Below are 23493 nucleotides of genomic sequence, written 5' to 3' on the forward strand. Positions count from 1 at the left end.
TTTATTGTTGAGGATCTGATGTTGGAGGGGTAGAACCTGGTGGTGCAAGTCTTGTGGCACATAGCTCCCTCCTGATGGTAGCAGCGAGAATAGAGCCTGTGTTTGTTCTTTACAGAATCTTCAACCACTTGATTCTGATTCAACATTACAAAAATAAATGGAAATTTTGGTGCATTATTCTTGAAACTGACAAGTTTTTGATCCATTAAATATTTGAAGAGTAAACCTTCTACAGTAAGTTTTTGATTATCTGAAAAAATTTTTTGGCATCAACATGAAGTCACAAGTTGGAAAAAAAATTTCACCTGGCGTGCTCATGTGGGTCTCTGATTCACTGTTAGCACCAGTTTGGTGATATCAGTGAGCGACTGTAGGAAGTTGGCTGGTCAGACAGTGAATGGAGAGATTGTTCTCGTTTCCAGTAACTCCCACCCCTCTCTCTTTCAATGTCCTTAGAGCCAGTGTCAGAACAAATCTAGTCTGGGGACATTAGGGTAATGGTGGGGGGGGGAGGGAGACGCTGATTTTTTTGGCAGTGCCAGACTGAGTTGGGGGGGGCGCTGGCGGCAGCGTCAGACCGGGGTGGGGGTGGTGGTGGTGGGGACTTTGGGCTCCCGGGCAGGTTCAATGACGGCAGTGGAGAGGTGTAGGGAATTGGAGCGGGGTCCTCAGGCTCCCAGGAAAGTTCTGGAATGGCTATGGGGAGGTGTCGGTGATCTGAGTAGGGACCTCGGGCTTCTGGGCAGGTTCAGCGATGCAGTGGGGACCTCAGTCTCCTGGCATGTTCTGCATTGGGGAGGTGTCTGGGATTGGAGCAGGGACCTTGGACAGGTTCTGTGAAGGTGGTGGGGAGTGCTGGGGATTGGAGCGGGGACCACGGGCTCCTGGGCAGGTTTGACGGTGTAAGTGAGGAGGTGTCTGGGATCGGCGACGGCTGATGCAAGTATTGTGCTGATGCTACTTGGGTTGCTCAGTTACCCGAAAAATGCCATTAACCAATACTCATCCAGTCCCAAGCATTTTGGAAAAATATTGTACTGTGTTTGGAAACTTGGCAAGCAATCTTATTTGGATGATTTGTTGTTCAATTGAATTGATTGCTGAATTAAATTTTGCAACAGTACTTTGTTGAAATGCTCATTTGCAATCTCTTTTACATTCCACTTCATTCTGACTGGACTCCCACAATGTAAACACACACCACCTCTTTCCACTGAACAGTAATGTTTTGACATCTGCTATGTCTGAATGAGCTGCTTTAGTTATGAATGGTGTGTCCAAATATTTCATATATTTTTTTAAATTTTCTTGAATAGGTATTGCAACCATTTCTGAAGATGATTTTGCCATTGGGGTTATTGATTTTATCTGCCTCGCAGATTCATGTAAGCTTTATGGTGTATTTTGTTGCTTTACTTCATCTGTGGCCTGTGGAAGGTGACATTATAGCAGTAAGTATGCCTTTTTAAATATAAAAAAAATGAATAAATTGAATAAGAATTATCTGATAATTTTTGCATTAAATTTCAGAAACTAATGCAATGTCTGCGTTAATTTTTAAAGAGAATAATCTGGCTGTTGTTGGTATTTCTGCTCGCTTGCTGTATTGGGTTACCCTATTTTAATGTTGTCAATAGCACTAATGACTGAGTTCGAAAGGAGGAATAATCTGTTCCATTGAATTTGGGTAGTATTGCAGTGGTTTTAATTAAGGACCTGCCCTCCAAATATTCTGTCCCACAGAAGCAACATTTCTACTTCCATAAGGTGCTAACCTGCTTATTTTGTCAAGCAGTACATGCCCCGCAGCCCGGGTAATAAACCTGCATAGGAGAAGGCCACTCCGATATAAAACCTACGACCCAAGGACCTCGCTGCCACGTCCCAGCTTGCTTGGCCACGGCACACGAACCATGGGTGTAAAGGGTGGGGCCAGTACTGCGCGCACTGCACTCCACCTAAAAGCTCCTTTGCGCAGGCCCGAGGACAGGTCCACGTCCTCCCCCTCAAAAGATGCTCACAAACTCAAGCTAGCATGCTGGAACATCAGAACCATGCTAGACAAGACTGACAGCCATCGACCTGAACGTCGGTCTGCCCTCATTGCACATGAACTCCTCAGACTTGACATCGACATAGCCGCTCTCAGTGAAGTCCGCCTGGCAGATGTAGGCAGCCTCCAAGAACGCGGCGCGGGCTACACACTCTACTGGTCTGGCAAGCCTTCGGATGAACGACGCCTATCTGGTGTAGGCTTCATGGTCAAGAGCTTCATTGCCTCCAAACTCGAAAACCTTCCGACAGGCCTCTCGGACCGAATCATGTCCATGCGACTCCCACTTCAAAACAAGCGTCACATCACCCTCATCAGTGTCTATGCTCCAACCCTCCAGGCGGAACCAGCAGAAAAGAACAAGTTCTACACCGACCTGCGCAACCTCATCCAACGTACCCCTACAGCCGACAAGGTTGTCATCCTGGGCGACTTCAACGCTCGTGTCGGCAAAGACTCAGAAACCTGGCCAGAAATCCTGGGCAAGCATGGCGTCGGCAAGTGCAACGACAATGGGCGCCTCCTGTTGGAGCTCTGCGCAGAACAGCGGCTTGTCATTACAAACACCCTTTTTCAGCAGAGGGACAGCCTGAACACTACCTGGATGCATCCCCGATCCAAACACTGGCACCTCCTGGACTACATCCTGGTGCGAGAAAGTGACAAACAAGATGTGCTCCACACCAGGGTCATGCCTAGCGCGGAATGCCACACTGACCACCGGCTGGTTCGCTGCAAGCTCAACCTTCACTTCAAGCCAAAGCCCAGGAACAATAAAGCCCCCAGAAAGAGGTTCAATGTTGGAAAACTGCAGTCAGACGAAGCGAGAGGAAACTTCCAGGCAAACCTCAAAGCAAAGCTCGACGTTGCAACCCGCCTCACGGACCCGTCCCCTGAAACCCTCTGGGATCAGTTGAAGACTACCATACTGCAATCCACTGAAGAGGTACTGGGCTTCTCCTCCAGGAAAAACAAGGACTGGTTTGACGAAAACAGCCAGGAAATCCAGGAGCTGCTGGCAAAGAAGCGAGCTGCCCACCAGGCTCACCTTACAAAGCCGTCCTGTCCAGAGAAGAAACAAGCCTTCCGTCGCGCATGCAGCCATCTTCAGCGCAAACTCCGGGAGATCCAAAATGAGTGGTGGACTAGCCTCGCCAAACGAACACAGCTCAGCGCGGACATTGGCGACTTCAGGGGTTTCTACGAGGCTCTAAAGGCTGTGTACGGCCCCTCACCCCAAGTCCAAAGCCCGCTGCGCAGCTCAGACGGCAAAGTCCTCCTCAGCGACAAGATCTCCATCCTCAACCGATGGTCAGAATACTTCCAATCTCTTTTCAGTACCAACCGCTCAGTCCAAGATTCCGCCCTGCTCCAGCTCCCTCAACAGCCCCTAAGGCTAGAGCTGGATGAGGTTCCCACCCTGGATGAGACATATAAGGCAATCGAACAACTGAAAAGTGGCAAAGCAGCAGGTATGGATGGAATCCCCCCAGAAGTCTGGAAGGCTGGCGGCAAAACTCTGCATGCCAAACTGCATGAGTTTTTCAAGCTTTGTTGGGACCAAGGTAAACTGCCTCAGGATCTTCGTGTTGCCACCATCATCACCCTGTACAAAAACAAAGGCGAGAAATCAGACTGCTCAAACTACAAGGGAATCACGTTGCTCTCCATTGCAGGCAAAATCTTCGCTAGGATTCTACTAAATAGAATAATACCTAGTGTCGCTGAGAATATTCTCCCAGAATCACAGTGCGGCTTTCGCGCAAACAGAGGAACCACTGACATGGTCTTTGCCCTCAGACAGCTCCAAGAAAAGTGCAGAGAACAAAACAAAGGACTCTACATCACCTTTGTTGACCTCACCAAAGCCTTCGACACCGTGAGCAGGAAAGGGCTTTGGCAAATACTAGAGCGCATCGGATGTCCCCCAAAGTTCCTCAACATGATTATCCAACTGCACGAAAACCAACAAGGTCGGGTCAGATACAGCAATGAGCTCTCTGAACCCTTCTCCATTAACAATGGCGTGAAGCAAGGCTGTGTTCTCGCACCAACCCTCTTTTCAATCTTCTTCAGCATGATGCTGAACCAAGCCATGAAAGACCCCAACAATGAAGACGCTGTTTACATCCGGTACCGCACGGATGGCAGTCTCTTCAATCTGAGGCGCCTGCAAGCTCACACCAAGACACAAGAGAAACTTGTCCGTGAACTACTCTTTGCAGATGATGCCGCTTTAGTTGCCCATTCAGAGCCAGCTCTTCAGCGCTTGACGTCCTGCTTTGCGGAAACTGCCAAAATGTTTGGCCTGGAAGTCAGCCTGAAGAAAACTGAGGTCCTCCATCAGCCAGCTCCCCACCATGACTACCAGCCCCCCCACATCTCCATCGGGCACACAAAACTCAAAACGGTCAACCAGTTTACCTATCTCGGCTGCACCATTTCATCAGATGCAAGGATCGACAATGAGATAGACAACAGACTCGCCAAGGCAAATAGCGCCTTTGGAAGACTACACAAAAGAGTCTGGAAAAACAACCAACTGAAAAACCTCACAAAGATAAGCGTATACAGAGCCGTTGTCATACCCACACTCCTGTTCGGCTCCGAATCATGGGTCCTCTACCGGCACCACCTACGGCTCCTAGAACGCTTCCACCAGCGTTGTCTCCGCTCCATCCTCAACATCCATTGGAGCGCTCACACCCCTAACGTCGAGGTACTCGAGATGGCAGAGGTCGACAGCATCGAGTCCACGCTGCTGAAGATCCAGCTGCGCTGGATGGGTCACGTCTCCAGAATGGAGGACCATCGCCTTCCCAAGATCGTGTTATATGGCGAGCTCTCCACTGGCCACCGTGACAGAGGTGCACCAAAGAAAAGGTACAAGGACTGCCTAAAGAAATCTCTTGGTGCCTGCCACATTGACCACCGCCAGTGGGCTGATAACGCCTCAAACCGTGCATCTTGGCGCCTCACAGTTTGGCGGGCAGCAGCCTCCTTTGAAGAAGACCGCAGAGCCTACCTCACTGACAAAAGGCAAAGGAGGAAAAACCCAACACCCAACCCCAACCAACCAATTTTCCCTTGCAACCGCTGCAATCGTGTCTGCCTGTCCCGCATCGGACTGATCAGCCACAAACGAGCCTGCAGCTGACGTGGACTTTTTACCCCCTCCATAAATCTTCGTCCGCGAAGCCAAGCCAAAGAAGACATGCCCCGCATGTCGAAGAGGCTTTTGCTTCTGTAGCCAGCTCTCAATCCACAAAATTTGAGTGGGATAAGTTATAAGGAAAAAATAACTGTCCATCAGAGAGCTAAAAATAAATGATAGCTTTTGATAATGATTCACGAATACATTGATAAAGAGATAAACTGCAAATGCAGTGATTGTAGTGCATTGTACAAAGGTGCTGGGGAAAATCAGCAGGTCACGTGGCACCTTGACAGTGGTGTCCGTTGTGGTCTGAGTTTCTTTTGTGCATTGCAATAAATTTGTAAAAGAAGGTTGCAGAATTTTTATCACCATTTTAGATGTTCACGAACCACTTTTCAGGTAGATCAAAAAATCTCATGGCCCTTTTGAGATATTTGATACATTTTCCTGGAAATCTGGCCAATACTCGTCCTTTAATTATGCTTTTGAGAATTTGTGGTGTGCAAGTTGATATTGCAAAGATAACTGACTGTAAATTCTTTGGTATATGTCATTGCAGGGCTAACATATGACACAGACTAAAGTGTTCCTGCTAAATGTAATTGTTAGCTTGACTACCTGGGATTCTAATTCTTTGTATTTATTTTAGTATTCCAGTGATAATCGAACGCAGAATTTTGATGATCTCCCATCAAGATTTGGCTACCGCCTTCCTAAAGATGGTTTGAAGGTAAAAAAAAAAAAGATATGTTACCGCATTGAATGCAATAGATAAATCCAAATGATGTATAGCATTGGTTCAGCCCAGTTGTCAGATCACGGACACCGAGAATTGTTTTGAAATATTTGGAGAAGCTCCCATTTCTTGTTGCATCTATTCGGCTGTAGGTTTGAGGACCGAAGATTCTTCTATTGGACTACAGGTGAAAATCTGCAGTCTAAGAAACTGGGGTATCATTGCTATAGTTCCCTCAGATTTTATGATTTAATCCAGAAAAATGTGAGGAAATGCATTTGATTTCAACCAATGTGATAGATAGGATGGACATCATGAGAAGAAATAGTGGAACATTGGAGTATATTGTGACGGATTGTTATACTTTATATTGTATATAGATATGTTTTAAAGGAGATAAATTGTGGCACGCTTTTTAGTGTAAACACTTCATAACAGATCTCATTTAAAATGCCAGAGCTCTGCTCAAGCCAGACAGTTCAGGCTCCAAGTGCCTTTGCACAAACTTTGAAGAATGCCAATAAGGACAACAGATGAACGAACTCGGAAGATTAGGTCCGGAGCTGCAGTCTGTGTGAGTGCAGTTGGCTGTTTTAAGAGGGTCATGTGGTTTTCTCTGAGAGAGAGAATTCAGTTCTACAGTGCTAGAGTTCAGCAGCAGTAGCTGGGACTGGAACAGGACAAGCTGGCAAGCTTGTGGAAAACCCCCAATCTGAAGACGGGTTGTGAGTTCTTAGTTCAGCCTGGTCAAAGCTCTTGTGGTCCATACAAGAGGAGAGGACTGGCTGCATAATGTTTCACTTGAAATAAGGGAAACAAAAAGGAACTCTGTGGTGAAAACCCTGATGGGGCAAGTTTCTTCAGCAAGACACTGAAATGGCTGATCAAAAGGGATCAGTTATGGTTGTCCAATGAGCCACAAATCTCTCTGAAAACTGACAAAAACCTTCCTGAGGGGTAACCATTTACCTTTCATTCACCAAAGCCTGATGAAATTCATAAATGTTAAATTCTGTGCACAGTAAGAATTGCCTGATACCAGTGAACTTGGAGGAGTGAGAAGTGAGATTGGATTATGAATCAAAGAACTTTTGTTGAACTCGTATACACATTACATATACGTGAACTTAGAATTAGAAGCGGGTTCAGTTACAGATAATTAAAAGCAACTTTTGTTTAACCATTTGTCTTGGTGAATTTCTATTGCTGCTGGGTTTTGGGGTCCTCTGGCCTCATAACAATATTTTCATGGGTTCTTAGAGTAGCAAATCAATAAGGTAGTTAAATGATATATGGATTACCTTAGTCAAAGCTTAGCTACAGGAGTAAGTAGTTTAGAACAGAGATGAGGAATAATTTATTTATCCAGAGGGTGGAATTTGTTGCGGATGGCTGGGGAGGCCAAGTTATTGGATAATTTTAAGATGGAAGTAGAATCCTTATAAGAAAGGACTGGAGGGCTATGGGGAGAAGGTGGGAGAATTGGATTGAAATGGGTTTAGTGTATCAGGTATGATAGAATGGCTCTATGGACTGATGGGCTGAATATGCCAGTTCTACTCCTATGTCTTAGTTTTCTACAGAAGCACTAGTGGGGCTTCACTTTGAGTAATATATGTAGTTGGACACCACATTTCAGGAAAATGTGATTGCACTGGAGAGGGTGCCACACACAAAAGTATTGAATCTATTTGGGAAAAATTGGACAAGCTGTTTTTTTTTAGATCACAGGAAGCGTAAAGGGAATATTACAAAGTTATACAAAATTGAGATGTCCTAATAGATTGAATAGGTAGAACTGATTTTTCTTGGCTGAGGGGTCAAAAATCAGGATGGAGAAATTTAAAGTAATTGATAAAACAGTTAGAGGGGAGATGACAAAAATATTATTCATAAAGAGGCTGGCAGTTGGGTGTTTTTCTGGTAGAGGCAAAATCTTTCATTACATTTGCATGATACTTGAATATGTACTGAAATAATGTGACCTGCAGGGCTGCTAACCTAATGCAATACTATATCTCTTTATTGATTGTTTTCTCATTATGTCAGAGTCGATCTTTGTTGAGCATGTACATAGAACATTGTAGCACTGTATAGGCCCTTTAGCCCATGATGTTGTGTTGAACCATGGAGATATTCTCCACAACAATCTAAATTTTTCCCTACTTTGTACCCATATTTTTCTTGCTTATTTTGCCTAATCCTGTGAAATAATCCTTCAAAGCATAATTTTATGAAAATTTATTGACCCCAGATGTCCTAAATTTGCTGCATGTGTTCTTCTGTATTTTTCATGTAAATCTACTGGTCAATTTTTAGTACTTAAACATGATCCGAGCATGGATAGGGGTAACATGCTGTTTTGAATTTGGAATTGGTTAATGGACAAAAATAAAAAATAATAGATGGATCACCTTGGAATGGGAGGCTATGACTGGATGTCTCTTGGATCAGTGCTGGGACTCCAGTAGTTTACAGTGATTTGGCTGAGGGGAGTAAATGTTTAAGTAATGAGTTTATTGCCATGTACAATGTACATATGCACCAAACTTCTTATTTACCATAACATGCAAGTTTGCTATTTATGCAAAAATGATGTCAATGAAAGAAGCAAGGTGGATGCAGAGAAGCTTTAGGGGCAGTACCTATAGTATAGCAGTTACCCCAACGCAGGTGACCTGGGTTTGAATCTGGTGAGGTCTCTAAGGAGCTTGTACGTTCACCCCATGTCTGTGTGGGTTTTGTAAGGTAAAACATCATGAGATGGGAATGTGTAAGGAGTTACCCTGTGCAGGGCTGTAACAAGATGTGAATGCATCCTTGTACTTACAAGATAAGAGAGACATTGATGGATTGAGAGGCAGGAAGCTAGCAGGGAAAGGATAGCAACAGTTTTAGTCATTGGACAAGTAATGATATGATGATGTTCTAAGCACGTATCCAAGGATATAAAAAATCACCATTTTGCTGATAACGGCAGAATGCATTCTCCGACTAACATTGTTAGTTGCAAGTGTTACAATCCGGTAATAAAGAACAAAGAACCCTGATTTCGACTCAGTCTGGTGTTTGTCTCACTCATTCATGAACAAAGCAGACCTAACAATTTCCAGTGCTCCAGTTTCCTCCCACCCTTTGAAAATGTACAGGGGTTTTGGGTTAATTGGGGTGCTTGGGTGGCTTGTGGGTTGGAAGTTCCTGTTTCCATGCTGTATGTCCAAATTCAAAAAACATTAAAATTTGAAATTAAAATAATTCACTTTCTGAATACAATATTCTGGCAAGTAATGTCTAGTGGTAGTGGGCTCTGAAACTAGAGGCCTTTGGTTTAAGTTGAGAGGGAGGAGGTTTAAAGGGGATGTAAATTTTTCATATTGAATGTAGTTGGTAAGTGGAATGAGCTGCCAGAGAAGTGGGTGAGGCAGGAAGAGTAACATTTTAAGAGACATTTGGACAGGTACTTAAAAAGCAAAGCATAGAGGAGTGTGGAGTTACTGCAGGCAGTGGGATGAGTGTAGATGAACATGATGGTCAGCCAAGATGTGATGAGCCAAAGGGCTTGTTTCTGTACTTCCGAACTGACACATAAAAATCCATTCTTTATTCAGTGTGGTAACATGAGATGATGTACATTTTTGGTCGTGTCATGCACATCTTGAGGGTAAGGCAGTTATTCGTGGTAAATCAGCAAACCTGTAAGGAAAGGAAGAAAGTTCAGTAGCCTTAAATTGCTTATGCATCTGCCTTGTTGAGTCAATCCATCATATTTCACTGCAGCCACTCAGCTGAGGTTCAGAGTAGTTTATTTTCTCGCTGTGCACAGGACTCATGAATAATAAATGTGAGAATTTTATATTGTAAATTGTTTTTCCTTGCTACGGATTATTGGATTCATCAGAAGGGCATTTATCAAGTGGAAGCAAATGAAAATTGCAGACAGATCGAAACTCTTTGGTCCAGCAACTTCCATAGTCTGACATGTTTTAAATCTGTAATAATCATATTAATTAATTCTAACTAAGGTCTAAGCAACTGAGATTTGAACTATATGACTAGTAGGAACCTGGTGCAGGTTTTGCAATTCACCAGATAGTGTTTTCAGTTCCACTGAAACTTTGGGTTGCAGACAATTCTTAAATTACTCAGTAATATAAAAAGAAGAGTTTTCTAGCTTGAAGGAAGATCATTGGGAGAAACTTCTGTGGTCTGGATGGCTTGGATTTTCTGCACTTTGGCGGCAGTCATGTCCTAAGGTGCCAGCCCTAAGAGCTTCAATCTGCGTTCATTTCTGCTAATCTTCATGTTAGATTGATGTTGTAATATATATGCTGTAGAATTGAATAATTGCAAGTAAAATAGTTTGATTATGTGCAAGATTTTCAAAAGTCTAATAAAAATTATTATATTGATCATTAAACTGATTCGGTCAATAATGAAAATTGTCCTGCCAGTGAAGTACTTCCAGACTTTAATAGCACTACTTTATAACAGTGCTTCTTTGGACATTGAGAAGTTGTTAGCTGATATGAAAGGGAGAGAAAGGTATTGAGAAAGAAGAAAATTATTGGTTGCTTTTGCTCAGTAATGGTGCTTCTGCTTCAAGTAGAATATTGTGGGTGTATAATCGAGGCTGATACTTCCAGGGGCAGTTTTGAATTGATTCTGTGGAGATTCACCATGGGTCTGTAGATAGAGCACCAATAGCAAATATTTCTGGTTTGACACCCTTTGTTCCCTCACTGACCGCTCTGATTGCCTGAAGGTGCTGAGAATATGGTTCAGAGAAGTGGGCATGCACCAAGGACACGAAGCAGAAAGAAAAATTGTAGGATTATTATACCCTTCTGGTTGTAGGAAGGAGTTTGGTCATTGGGAGTGAGCTGTTACTGATTTCAGAGAGAGATACTCAGCTATTGTCCAACTTTACTCTTGTGGTGTCAGTCACCTGAGCTATCTTTCATTTTTTTTTCTGGAAAATGGAGTGCATTCACAGTTGAATTGTACAAATTTCCAGAGAAAGGAGGGGATAAATGTTCTCAATGAGGTCCTCACTCTTGTCGTTGTGTGTCACTGCATTAAGCTGTACTTCGATATGGGTACACAAACAATGTCCCTCCAAACACAAAATCTTCATCCATCCACACAATCTCTCTGTTCCCCATGTTGCTCAGGATGCTTCCTCTCTCCTTTTCAGAATTTTGAAGAAATTGTTCCCTCTTCTGTCTCCACCATTTTACCTCTTGCATTAACTTCCCTTGGAATTGTAGGAGAGATGTTGCATCTTCCCTTTCTGTCTTCCAGAGACCCAAACAAGCTTCCAGGTGTGTCAGTGATTCACTTGAATGACTCCCAATTTGCTTTACTACATTTGATGTTTACTTTGTGGTCTCCCCATCTGGAGAAACCAGATGTAAATTGGGTGATAGCCCGTAGAGCAGCTGCATTCAGTCTGTAGGGATGACTTTGTGTTTTCTTTCACCTGCTATACAAATTCTCTATCCCACTCCCATTCTGCCTTTATCTGTATGGGGCCTTTGTATTATTATAAGATCAAGGAACAACTCTTTTATCTGGGTATGCAGCCTGCAGGAGATGATATTGAATTTAAGAGACTACTGATCGTGAAAACTAGAACAAACAGAATGCTGGGAAAAAAAATCAGCAGACAAATATTGAACATTGCTGTTTCTGGTCAAGCCCCTGAATCAGGGGATCTATTGTCCTATAGCAGTAGAATGAGGACTGTAATGGATGCTAGAAGGTGATGAGCGAAAGCAGATATGGGGGGAGGGGGTGAAGGAGGAGGGAGGGAAGGGGAAGAGGATGAGGAAAGGGAAGAATCTCAGTGAACAGGTGAGTGTGCGGGTGGGAGAAGAACATTGAGGGGATGGGAGAAGAACATTGAGGGGATGGGAGAAGAACATTGAGGGGATGGGAGAAGAACATTGAGGGGATGGGAGAAGAACATTGAGGGGATGGGAGAAGAACATTGAGGGGATGGGAGAAGAACATTGAGGGGATGGGAGAAGAACATTGAGGGGATGGGCTTCCTGAAACTAGAAATATATTGTTCATACCTTTTGGATTTTAAGCCATCCAAACACAATGTGGAGACGTTCTTTCAATTTGTTTACCATCTCACTAGCAGTGCAGAAGGCTGAGGACAGACCAGTTAGTGTGGGAGTGCGAAGGAGAATTAAAATGGCATGCACCTGGAGGCTCAAGATGGCTGTTTGAGGTGGAGCACAGGCACCATGCAAAATTGATGCTTCGACTGCATTTGGTTTTACCAAAGCAGAGGAGATCATGTTGAGAGCATTAAATCTGGATGGACAAAGTACAGGTGAATCTGCCACAATTGGGTCCCTGGAGGTGGTGGTGAATGTGGACCAGAACAACAGAGCTGGTCCTGGATGTGGTGACGGTGAATGTGGACCAGTACAACACAGGAGCCAGTCTTTGATGTAGTGTGTATATAAAAAAAAGTGGACCAGGTCAAAACAGGAACAGACCCTTTATTTAAATAGCTCTGTGCTGATTCAAGTTGCTTGGTGTCAGTCTTGGACACCAGATTTGGCAGACTGGAATCTTTTTATTTTCTGCAGTATTGCTTAAACATGTTGCCTGCATTTTGATGCATTTCTAATTTGCAAGCTTGCTTATGCAGTATATAAGTGACTTGAGTATGGATTGAAGGCCCTCTGCAGGATTTGTTGGGAAACACGTTTTCTGAAAAGAGTGTACTGTCCTTGTTTTAACAGCAGATGGTAATGCCGAAGCATTGTCTTTTGAGGTTAGGAGACAACAACAATTGAAGGATCACTCAGTAAATAAGATTCTGATATCAGCCATGCATATGACACAAGTTCTGGAATTTATCCACAGTTTAATTTCTGTGACTGGCAAATATATTTCCTTTTGATCTGGAAACATCATTCTTGTTCTAAATCCATATCCATAACGATCTAAGTATTGAGGAAATGTTAACATTGCCAACCTATTCCTGTTTCTCAGTTGCCATGAAGTCATTCCGGAGGCAGATAAAAATTCATTGGGCATTATATACGGAAAGATCCTGAGATGGAGGCTGTTTAAAAAGCTGCAGTGCAATTTCAGATGTTGAGGTGGACATGCAAACTGAGAAACCCCATGCAGTTTTACATAGCTTTAAGAGTTTAACTTGGATCAATAACTATTTTGTGTTTTTTGTCAAACCAGCACCGAGGTAAATCACCAAACAAGCCTAATTCTGGGACTGATACTATGACATTTGCAATAATGTTAATATTTCAGATAGATGATCTTTATCAGAAAAGATCACTCGTGTCTAAAATTCTTGAAAATCTCAGATCTCTAGTTTTTTTTTTAACCTTCCCTAAAGCTATTTTTGGCAAACTGCCAATTGCCTAAATTCCTACTTCACCCACTTTAACCTGTGAATTTGCAGCATTCTTCTAACATTAAACCCATGACAAGACTTGCATTATTATCTAGTGAAGGTCACCATGTGAAATCCATCGAGTCTAGACCAAGACTAATCCTCACTGAACATTAGATCATTGTTTTGTAGACAATCACAAAACGTGTTGTCTATTCATTCACTTTGATTTTGTCATCAAATGACACCCAATCTCTTACTAGCTCCATATCATCAGAAATATTGCAACAGGCAACAACATTTCAGCTTTTCTTAAAAAAATTTTAACTCCATTTTCCAGATTTTATCTCTTCTGGTGCCCTCTGTCAATAATAATAATTTGCCTTTTTTTTTAATTATCTGCAACCTGTGAGATGCCGTGTGCTACAGAACAGTAAATAACAGCAGCACCAATGTTTGTACTGGAGTTCTCAGCCTTTGGAAAACTGCTGCACCGATGTTCATCCTGAAGTTGAAAATGTAGTGCACAGATGGATAAACCTCAGCTTGATGTCAATTTGAAAATAAATCTGTTACAAAACAATAGAAGGTCAGATGCCACATGTATTTTTAAGTAGCTTGAGGAAGAGCATTAATGTGAGGAAAGACTGTCTTTTGTTTGCCTGCAGTGGCAATCAAAATCTTTCCTATGTTGTCACACAGGCTGACCTTTGAACTGGTGATGCACTCCGGAATGAGCGTAGCTGGTTGCAGTAACCGACCCCTTTTCCTCGTCGCTTTGCCACAGAATCCCTCAACGGATAGGAACTATATTTTTAAATTAGACCAGTTTTTGGATATGATGTATGAAATTATTTTTTTCTGTCTCTTGCAACTGTTTAGTGGAAATTTGTGACAACAATATGGTGGATAACAATTCCTAGATGAAAATGCAATAGTGTGCTATCTACTGAGATGGAATATAACAACTGAAAGGAGAGAAAATGTAATGTTAGCTTAGTGCAGTGAATTTTCCACAATTGCCTCTTAAAAGAAGTTAAAGGTCTATGTAAATGCAAGTGATTATATTTTGATCTAATTTATCTACTACTAGTCAAGCAGTTCTCATAATAAAATGATTGATGCAGGGCAGATGCGACCTCCTATTAGAGATTTTTTTTTGGATGAGTGAATGGCTTGAATTAAAATGACCTTTGATCTATCTGGCCTTTTGACCTTCTTTTGTTTTCCAAGTTTTCCTTTAGGCCTTGTTAGTGTGGAACTAATTGTTTGTTCATGCTTGCTACTTCCTCCTGAATCCATTGGGTTTTCAGTACAATTTGGAGTCCTTAGAAGCCTGTTGTTTCTGTATTTGTTTGCTTGTTGTGATCCACTGCATCAAATGGCAAAGGATTTCAGTGCTTGCAACCTGATGTCCAATTTTTGTTCCAAAAATAAACTTCATTCACAATTTTAAAAAAATGCAAAGGAAACGGTGCAAAGTTTTTTCAATCGTAGAGCCATATCGTCATATTTGTTTCATTACTATGCACGAGTGTTGGACAGTCATGCACCAATATACTGCACCAATTGTTCATAGGTGACAATGGTTGAACCGGTTTCCCACTCTGATACCACTTGTGCATTCGGTCCGATCCTTATGTTTTTGGGCAAGGAGATTGAGACGGACCATTGGCTGGTACAATATTTTCCTTTATGGAAAATAATTCAATTTAAATTTGAATTCAAGTTTTGCCTCTTAGGAATTTGTTTTCTAAATATGCTCCATGCAACTTACTATGTACGGCGTATTCAGATTAGTTTGCTTAAACACATATCAACTCGCAGTGAGAAAACAATCTTTCTCATTGTATTTTCTTTCTGGAAATACTCAGTGCAGCATCTGTGCTGAGAGATTATGGTTGATCTGTGTCATGGCTTTGTGCTCAAAGGTGTGCTTTAATTTCATTTCTCTAATTTACCATTGATATTCAAAATAAGTATTGTTACAAATCCAGAGGACCCCAAAACCCAGCAGCAATAGATATTCACCTAGACAAATGGTTACTTAAACAAAAGTTGCTTTTAATTATCTTTAAACATGAAAACAGTTTAGAATCACACTTTAACTTAACTCTACTGAGTTACTTAGCCCCCCTTCTAATTCTAAGCGCATGTGCATGTAAGTTCAGAAAAGTTATTTGATTCACATTCCAATCTCACCTCATTCCTCCAGGTTTATTGGTTGCAAGCAATTCTTGTGCACAGATTTTAACATTTATAAAATTCACCAGGATTTGGTGCTCAAAAGGTAAATGGTCGCTCAGGAAGATTCTTGTCGGTTTTCAGAGAGATTTGTTGCTCACTGGACACCCACGACTGATTCCTTGTAACCAGCCACTTCAGTGTCTTGCCGAAGAAACTTGACCCTTCAGGATTCTCCAGATGATAACCTCTTTCTTTCAGGTCACCACAGAGTTCCTTTTTGTTACCCTTATTTCAAGTGAAACATTAGGCAGCCAGTCCTCTTCTCTTGCGTGAACCACAAGGGCTTTGACCAGGCTGAACCAAGCACTCACAGCCTGTCTTCCAAATGGGGTTTTCCACAAGCTTGCCAGCTCGTCCTGTTCCAGTCCCAGCTGCTGCTGCTCACTGTAGCACTGCAGAACTGAATTATCTCTCTTTCTCTCTTCCCTTCCCACACCCCCATCCCGAGAAAGAGCCTGTTTGACTCTCTCTGCTTACAAAATCACATGACTCTCTTAGAACACCAAGTTCCACTCCAGACAGCCTGTGGCTCTAATGAGTTCTTTCACCTGTTGCCATTTTTGTAAACAACAATCCATTAGTGAAGTCTCTTGGGCACTTTCCAAAGCTTTTGCAAAGGCTCTTGGAGCTGGACTGTCTGGCCTGAGCAGAGCTCCAGTATTTTAAATAAGATGTGTTTTAAATTTATCTCCCAAAAACATATTTATAATCTGTCACAATATCATATGTTGAGGACTAATGAATGAGGGTTTATTTTTTCTAAATTGATTTTGTTGGCCAGGAAGAAATGTTCTCCTGACCCCAAATAGATCTTTCTAACCTCAAAAGCAAGGATATCTCATGTACAAATGGCATTCAAAATTGAATAGCTGTACTAAACAATATACTTTTTTATTCCTCCCTTTAGCTGGTAAAACAAGTTCTAAATAACAATAGAAAATGTTGGACTTGTAACGTGTGTGGAGAGAAGCAGTTTACATTTTTAGTTTGATGACCTTTCATCAGAACTGGAGAAAGTTGAGAGAAACCTTTGAGGTAGAAAATAGAGTAGGTATTGAATGATCTTGAGGGAGGGTCTGCAATAGGGTAAGAGGCTGGCGAGATTAAAATTAGAAACAAAGGTGTAAGGCAGAGGTGGCCAAGCCTGCTTATCGAAAGAGCCACAAATGAAAAAACTTCAGATGTTTGAGAGCCCATAACATAAAAGAATTTTAAATACACTTTTTACTCTTACATGCACACTTTCTTACAAAAATTTTATATAAATATTAAGAAATACATGTACATAATATTTATTCATTTATGCATTTTAAAACAATTTTTATTTCAGTAATCAAAATGTACACATACTGCATATATTCAGGTAATAGTGGAATTTCATGGACCAATTGTTAGGGAAAAATTTAAGTGTCCACTATTGCACGCATGTAACATTTGATTGCGGTAAGTATCTGAGTCGTTTGAGGCGTCATGAGCTGGGATAGGCAGCTATGATTGAGTGGTAAACCCACATTCGAGATGTTAGGTGCTCTGGTAGCTGGGAGAGCCGCCAGGGCCTAGCTAGGCAAGAGTCCGCAGTCAGGGCATCAGGAGCGTTGGAAGCTCAAATGGATGGGAGGCAAATGGGTCAGGAGCTAGGATGGGGAGGTTGAGGCAAGGATCTGCAATAGAAGCCCTTGGATGGGCTGGGGCTCTGGGAGCTCAGCTGGGTGGGCAGTTGGGGTGTCGGGATCTTGGATGAGAGGGCAGTCAGGGCAAGCATCTGTGCCATGTTTGGGGTATTGGGAGATCCAGTGGGTGGCTGGGGCGAAGATCTGTGGCCGGAGCGTCAGGAGCTTGAATGGATGGGAGCCCTGGATCGCACTTACACTCTGCGAATTTCACTGCCCGTAACGCAGCCACAATCACACGATCACAAGCCACGTCCACTAACACTACACAGCTAAAATACCTCCGAAAGCAGCATATTCGTGTGGTTCTCGAACCTCAGTTTGGCTACCTCTGGGATTAAGGCGAATGGCAATTCGACATGCAGAAATAAGCATGGTCTCATAGGAAGTAATGGAGAGTCATGGAGATGGCAGCATCTATAATTGTTAATTCAATGTTCCCTGTAACAATCCCGGATGAAAGATGTCCTTGCCCTTGCACTGAACGAGCGTCATTGGAATAGTGCAAGAGGAGGGGGATAGATGTCAAAGAAGGATATAAAGTGAAGCTCATTCATGCTTGCAGAATGGAGTGGTTCCACAAAGTGGTCACCCAATATGCATCAATTATTCTAATCAGTACAAATGCTATCAGGAAGAGTGAACTTTGCATGTCACGTGTTCCCAATCTCAATTATGTTGGATGACCATTGTCTTAGTTGCAAATACATCTGGCATTCCCTTCAGAATTTTGTCTAGGGAGCTCTCTAAACAAAATAAAACTGTAAATCACCTTTAGTAATCTGCTCAAGAATGACCAAGATTGACTTTAAATTCAGTCTTGCACTCCAAAATAGAACTAGTACACGCATAATCTCAGGTTCACTGGATTGCTGAATTTTTGTAAACGTGATCCTCTATACTTCCAAATAAATTCTGAAACGTTTATGCGGGAGATTAAATTAAAAGACAAAAAGCGACAGTTTGTTGGCTACATAATTTTCTGCTGAGTTTAGCTTAATTTTGTTACTCTCTTAGGTCGTGTTGAATTGATAAGGGGCTTTGACTTGAAATGTTGTCTGACCATATCTCCCCAAGTATGCTGTCTGACCTGTTAAGTTCCTCTAGTAAATCTTTTATCTGCCCAAGGTTCTAGTACTGTAGCTTTGGTGTTTCCTTGCTGTTGTGAGAACCTTCGATGAAATGCATGGAGTACTTTTTAATATCATGGAGATTTTCATCATGGTTCAGATTTTAAAAATTTATTCCCCTGCATTTTCTCTCACTCCAGATTTTCCCATATTTACTGATTTGCCCGGTGGCAAAATTAGACTGTCCAAAGACAAGAACCTTATGTCCTCCTACTCAACAAGACTTGAAAAACAGTTAATTATTGGTTAATGTCAGGATATTTTTATTATAATTGTGGATGATGCATATCATTGGGGCACCCAGTGGAAGCTCAAACTCATTAAAGTTTCCAAAATTATTCATGGAAGACAAAATTGGGAGAAGGGCAGCACGGTTAGACAGTGCCAGCGACTGGGACATAGGGCTTGAATCCCGTGCTGTCTGCAAGGAATTTGTATGTCCTCCCCATGTCCACGTGGGTTTTTACCCAGGGGCTCTGGTTTCCTCCCACCCTTCAAAAATGTTTGCAGATCAATTGGGTGTAATTGGGCGGCACGGGCTCGTGGGCCAAAAGGGCCTGTTACTTTGGTGTATGTCTAAATTTATAACATTTAAATTTTAAAAAATTTTGCATCTGTTTGTATAAATGTGATCAGTAAGTGGAGACGTGGTAGATATTTTATGATTTTTTGTTTTAATCTAATACTTTAAATTTATTGTACTGCAGTTTTGGTTAATATAATTCCATCAAGCATCTGTTCGATATTATTCTGAATTGTAATTATTTTTTAAAAATCTCCAGTTGGTTCTTGACATGTACAGATGGCAAAAGAAGTTATTTTCATTCAAACACATTTTTTTCCCTTCTACCCACCAAGTACAAAATTTATAAATTTGAAAAGCTACTGCCTGGTCAACCTTTCCCAAGCAAGGACTGGCGGTGTTTATTGCAACAACTATCATCACTCTTCCACTGTTGATTTTGTTTGTTAGTTTTCTTTTACAGTGGTGTGGCGGACGTTGACCTATCAGTGAAAAGTCTAGATGTTAAAATGTCAGGAATATTTTCTTTCCCATCGAGACCTATCATAATCATTTATCTTGTATGTTAAGAAAAAGAATTATGAAATGAAGGCCTCTTTCCAATAAAGTTCATTCACTCTTGACATTTTTCTTTCAGTGAGATTATGTTAAGTGTTTTACATAGAGTTTAAGGTTTTTTTTGTACTGTTGGGTTGTTTGTATACTGGCACTGTGTTGGAATTTTCTTTTTTTTTACACATTTAATTTGTGTAACACTATTAAATTGGTGGTGGAGCTTGGGTTGCCTGCGCACTCAAATATGCTTTTAATTCTTGGGATGTCTTTTGCATGGCCAATGTGGTGGCTGAAGAATCTCAAATAAAGTTCCAATTGTGAGAGTCCCTTGTTCAATACAAACATGGGCACAGCGTAGATCAAATGGAAGAATCTCAAATCAAAAACTTTTCATTTCTACCTTTGTATGTACAATGATCTTGCATGACAAGATGACTGGTGAACTCTCAAGTGTAGCTATGATTACTTTTGTTGACCCTTGGTGCCTAGGTCATTGGGACCTCCCATGGTCCTATGCATAAGCTTAAGGCATTTGTGTTTCAGGGTCCCAAATCTTTAACTCTAAAATGCTTAGTGTCTGCTGTTTTTTTGAAAGGTGGCTGCTGTCACCTACCTGGTACAGTAAAACCCCTGGTATCCGGCACCTAGGGGTATTGGTAGATTCCGGATAAGTGCAATTTTCGTTTGCGTGTGAAACTTTTATATTTTTTGCCATTTATTTTCTGCAGTTTTTTTGTCGGTTGCTTGAATTCTGGATAACAGGTTTTACTGTACATTGATCTCCTTTACCCCTGATCTTATTGTTTGATTTGTTGTTTTGTTGTATGACTTCAAGGTATGAAGAGATGGGCTAGATCGTGAGAAATTTTTCCCCATGACAGGTCTAAGACCAGACAACAGATCTAAGGTGAGGAGTAAGAAATTTGGAGAGGATCTGAGAAAGAGTATTTTTCATTCAAAATAGGCTGATGGTGGAGTTGCTTCCAAGGTCTAGATGAGCATTTTAATCAACAAGATAGAACAGTACAGCACAGGAACAAGACCTTCTGCCCACAATATCTATGCTGATCATGATGCCAGTTTAAATTGCACATCCACCTACACTGGACCCCATTCTTCCATTTCCTGTCTGTTTGTGTGTCTGCCTGTACACTTCTTAAATGCTGCTCTCCTATACATTTCCACTTGTTCCTTTGGCAGCACATTTGAGGCATCTACGACATTGTAGCTATAGAGAAACTTTGCCTTGCACATTTCCATCAAATGTTCTTCTCCCTTCCTTAAAATGAAGCCCTCTGGTATTTGACATTTCCATCCTGTGCAAAAGGACTGACCATCTCCTAATTTTATATATTTTTATCAGGTTGCCCCTCCAGCCTCCAACGCCGCAGAGAAAACCAAGTTTGTCAAACATGTTCTTGTAATTAATACTGTAGAATGCACTTTGAGGAACTAATTGTCCTCTGTATAAATATTGTGATGGGTTTCCAGACCACTTGTGTCAAGTGATTCACTGCTGTGTAATACAGCAGCTGTTCTAATAGAGAATAGACTTTGTTTACACAGTTGCACCTCACTGTACCATTTAAAAACCCTGAGTACTGCATTAAGTATCAATACATTTATTGGACACAGCTTAAGACTTGGTTCTTGTATCAATGGTTCCTTTATTAATGTCTCTCTATTCCCTGATAACCTACATTATTTCCCTTGAACATGAGGTGGTACATTATTAAGATGCATCCAAGTGACTGTTTCAGGAGATAATTTATAGTCAGATACGTTGCTGTGATTTTTGAGTCCTATATTGGCTAGGCTAAGCAAAGTGGTTTTCTTGGCAGGCTTACAGTATAGCAGTAATTTTACGTTAATGACTCTGGTATTTTGAATTCCAGATTAGTTGAAATCATTAACTAAATGTAAATGTATCAACTTTAGAGGAAGATTTTCCGCAGTAGGAGCTTCAGAATTACTACTCCAGTGACCTTAACATAGCAAGAATGTCAGTAACAACCCAGCAATGTTTTACATGGGGTTAAAGTTTTTGCATGGTTTAAATGTCCTTTTTTTAAACAAAAGAGTGGTGGCTATGCAGATCAGGAAAATCCAAGGTCACTTTCTAGTATGCACTGAGCTATTTAATCGAAGGAAAATACTAATCAGGGCTAGAAATGGAAATTGCCACGTAGTGATTATTATTCAAACATACAAATATCGCCTCTGATGCAGCCAAGAACCATGACAGCACACAGCTTTGTTTAATGTGCAAGTAGATGACGTGCAAACTTGGATGATTCAAGGTGACCAGAGCTTTCATTCGCTCAGTCTACTTGAGGGTGGACTAAAAATACATCCAAAAATAAGGTCACTTTATGACTTAATGGTATTGGTTAAAACAAGGAAGTCACGATGTGTGAAATCAACACTGAAATCACGTCACTAGATGGGTCTTTTCACTAAAAGTACACAGTTCTGACCAGAAGTCTATTGAATTGTGTTAATGATCATTGCTTCACTTCTTGTATTGTTTTTGATGCACTGCAAGCTCGCCGTAGCACTCTCACAAAACCCATGGACTTGGGAGTTAATCTGTTGAGAGCTAGGCAATGTACAGACTCTGCAATAATTTGTACCCTAGGATAGATGTGACCCAGCTTGGAATAGTAAAATGGGAGAGAGAGAGAGAGATCTAATGAGTTTGATAATGGCATTTTCCCAAGAAGGGGATTCAAGTGCTTATGTGAATCAGAGTGATGTAATTGCTTGTTTCCCGTTAAGCTGAATAGACCAGATGTCCTGTTTTTGCCGATGACTCAGAACACTCCGTGTTAAGGCCCTAACCCTGTAATTGACATTTTCATTAATTCTGCTAATGAAGTTGCCTGTTTAAATCCGAGGAAAACTAGAAACTGCTTGCCTCTTCCAAAGCTCTCTATTCACTGTTGTTTCACCATTTAAGAGAAATAAACACTTTTTTTAATGATTGGTGGATTGCATCTAAATTGTGGGATATGAATTGTGAATATTGAACATTTTCCTCATGTTCAGTAATTGCTATACAGCATTTTGGAAACAAATAAATGAAAGAACACAAGTGAATTTTTTTTTGCTTCCTCCGAATATTCCTTACAATGACTGGCTGAATTATAATTGGGCCTAGATTTGATAAATTCTTCCTGTGATGGTTTAATTTTTAATTAGAATCACAAATCATTGCTGCACATTTTCTGTCCCATTTCCATAAACCAACTTCCTGAATTGAGCTCAATAATTTTGTCCTGATGACCATTTCTTTAGTTTGATGCATAATGAATTGTAATAAGGTCTATGTTGAAAATATTAAAGGGGATGAATTTACTTCCTGCCTCTAATGGGAGAGAAAAAGAAATTTATGGTAGATGCTGATATAATTACATGTATTTGATCTCTGGAGTTCCTAGGACTAGTTGTCCTGTATTGTGTGAGTGCTGCTTTAGAGGCAATAGGTTAGTTCTCCAAGGAAAGAAATTCACTGAAGTAACCAAATTCACAGAATCAGTTTTACGTGCAAAGTGGATGAATTTCGTAAAAGGAAATTTTAGGAGCTATTCTTAATGTTCTCAATTTTATAAGTCATCAAAATCTATTGCATTTTTCCTGTGCACAATGGCTTTTCTATAATATACACCTTAAATATCACACAGAATTGAAGCCAATGCAAAAACTAGCCCTTCAGCCCAACTTGTCGCTGCTTACCAAGTTAGTACCATTTGCCTGCTTTGGGCCCATATCTCTCAATCTTTGCTCTCGGTCCACCTATCTAAATGCCTCTTGAATGTTCCAGTCGACGCAATTTCTACCATTTCCTCCTCTCAAAGCTCATTCCACATACACCTTCTGTGCGAAGGTGCCCTTTAGATATTTTCCCCCTCTCACTGTAAATTAGTGCCGATCACTTTTGGATTCACTGACTGGGAGGTGGAAGAAGCTACGACCATTTATCTCGACTGTGCCTGTCGTGATTTTATAAAACTTTGTACGTGACCCCCGAAGCTTCTCACACTG

At 41.4% G+C, this 23493-nt stretch overlaps 1 protein-coding gene across 4 annotated transcripts in view; it reads left to right on the forward strand.

Annotated features, from left to right (window-relative positions):
- rnf13 (ring finger protein 13) overlaps nt 1-23493 on the forward strand; it is a 163956-nt gene that overhangs the window by 10880 nt on the left and 129583 nt on the right. For 2 of the 4 annotated variants that reach the window (XM_069897424.1, XM_069897421.1), the window contains exons 2-3: nt 1317-1451; nt 5860-5940. In XM_069897424.1, the coding sequence (XP_069753525.1) occupies nt 1338-1451; nt 5860-5940 (195 nt within the window). In that variant the 5' untranslated portion in view covers nt 1317-1337. Of the gene's footprint in view, nt 1-117; nt 235-1316; nt 1452-5859; nt 5941-20284; nt 20357-23493 lie in introns of those variants that run through there. The other 2 variants (XM_069897422.1, XM_069897423.1) reach the window with 2 other exon arrangements.

This window comes from Narcine bancroftii, chromosome 9 (assembly GCF_036971445.1).
Source record: "Narcine bancroftii isolate sNarBan1 chromosome 9, sNarBan1.hap1, whole genome shotgun sequence".
Taxonomy (NCBI): domain Eukaryota; kingdom Metazoa; phylum Chordata; class Chondrichthyes; order Torpediniformes; family Narcinidae; genus Narcine; species Narcine bancroftii.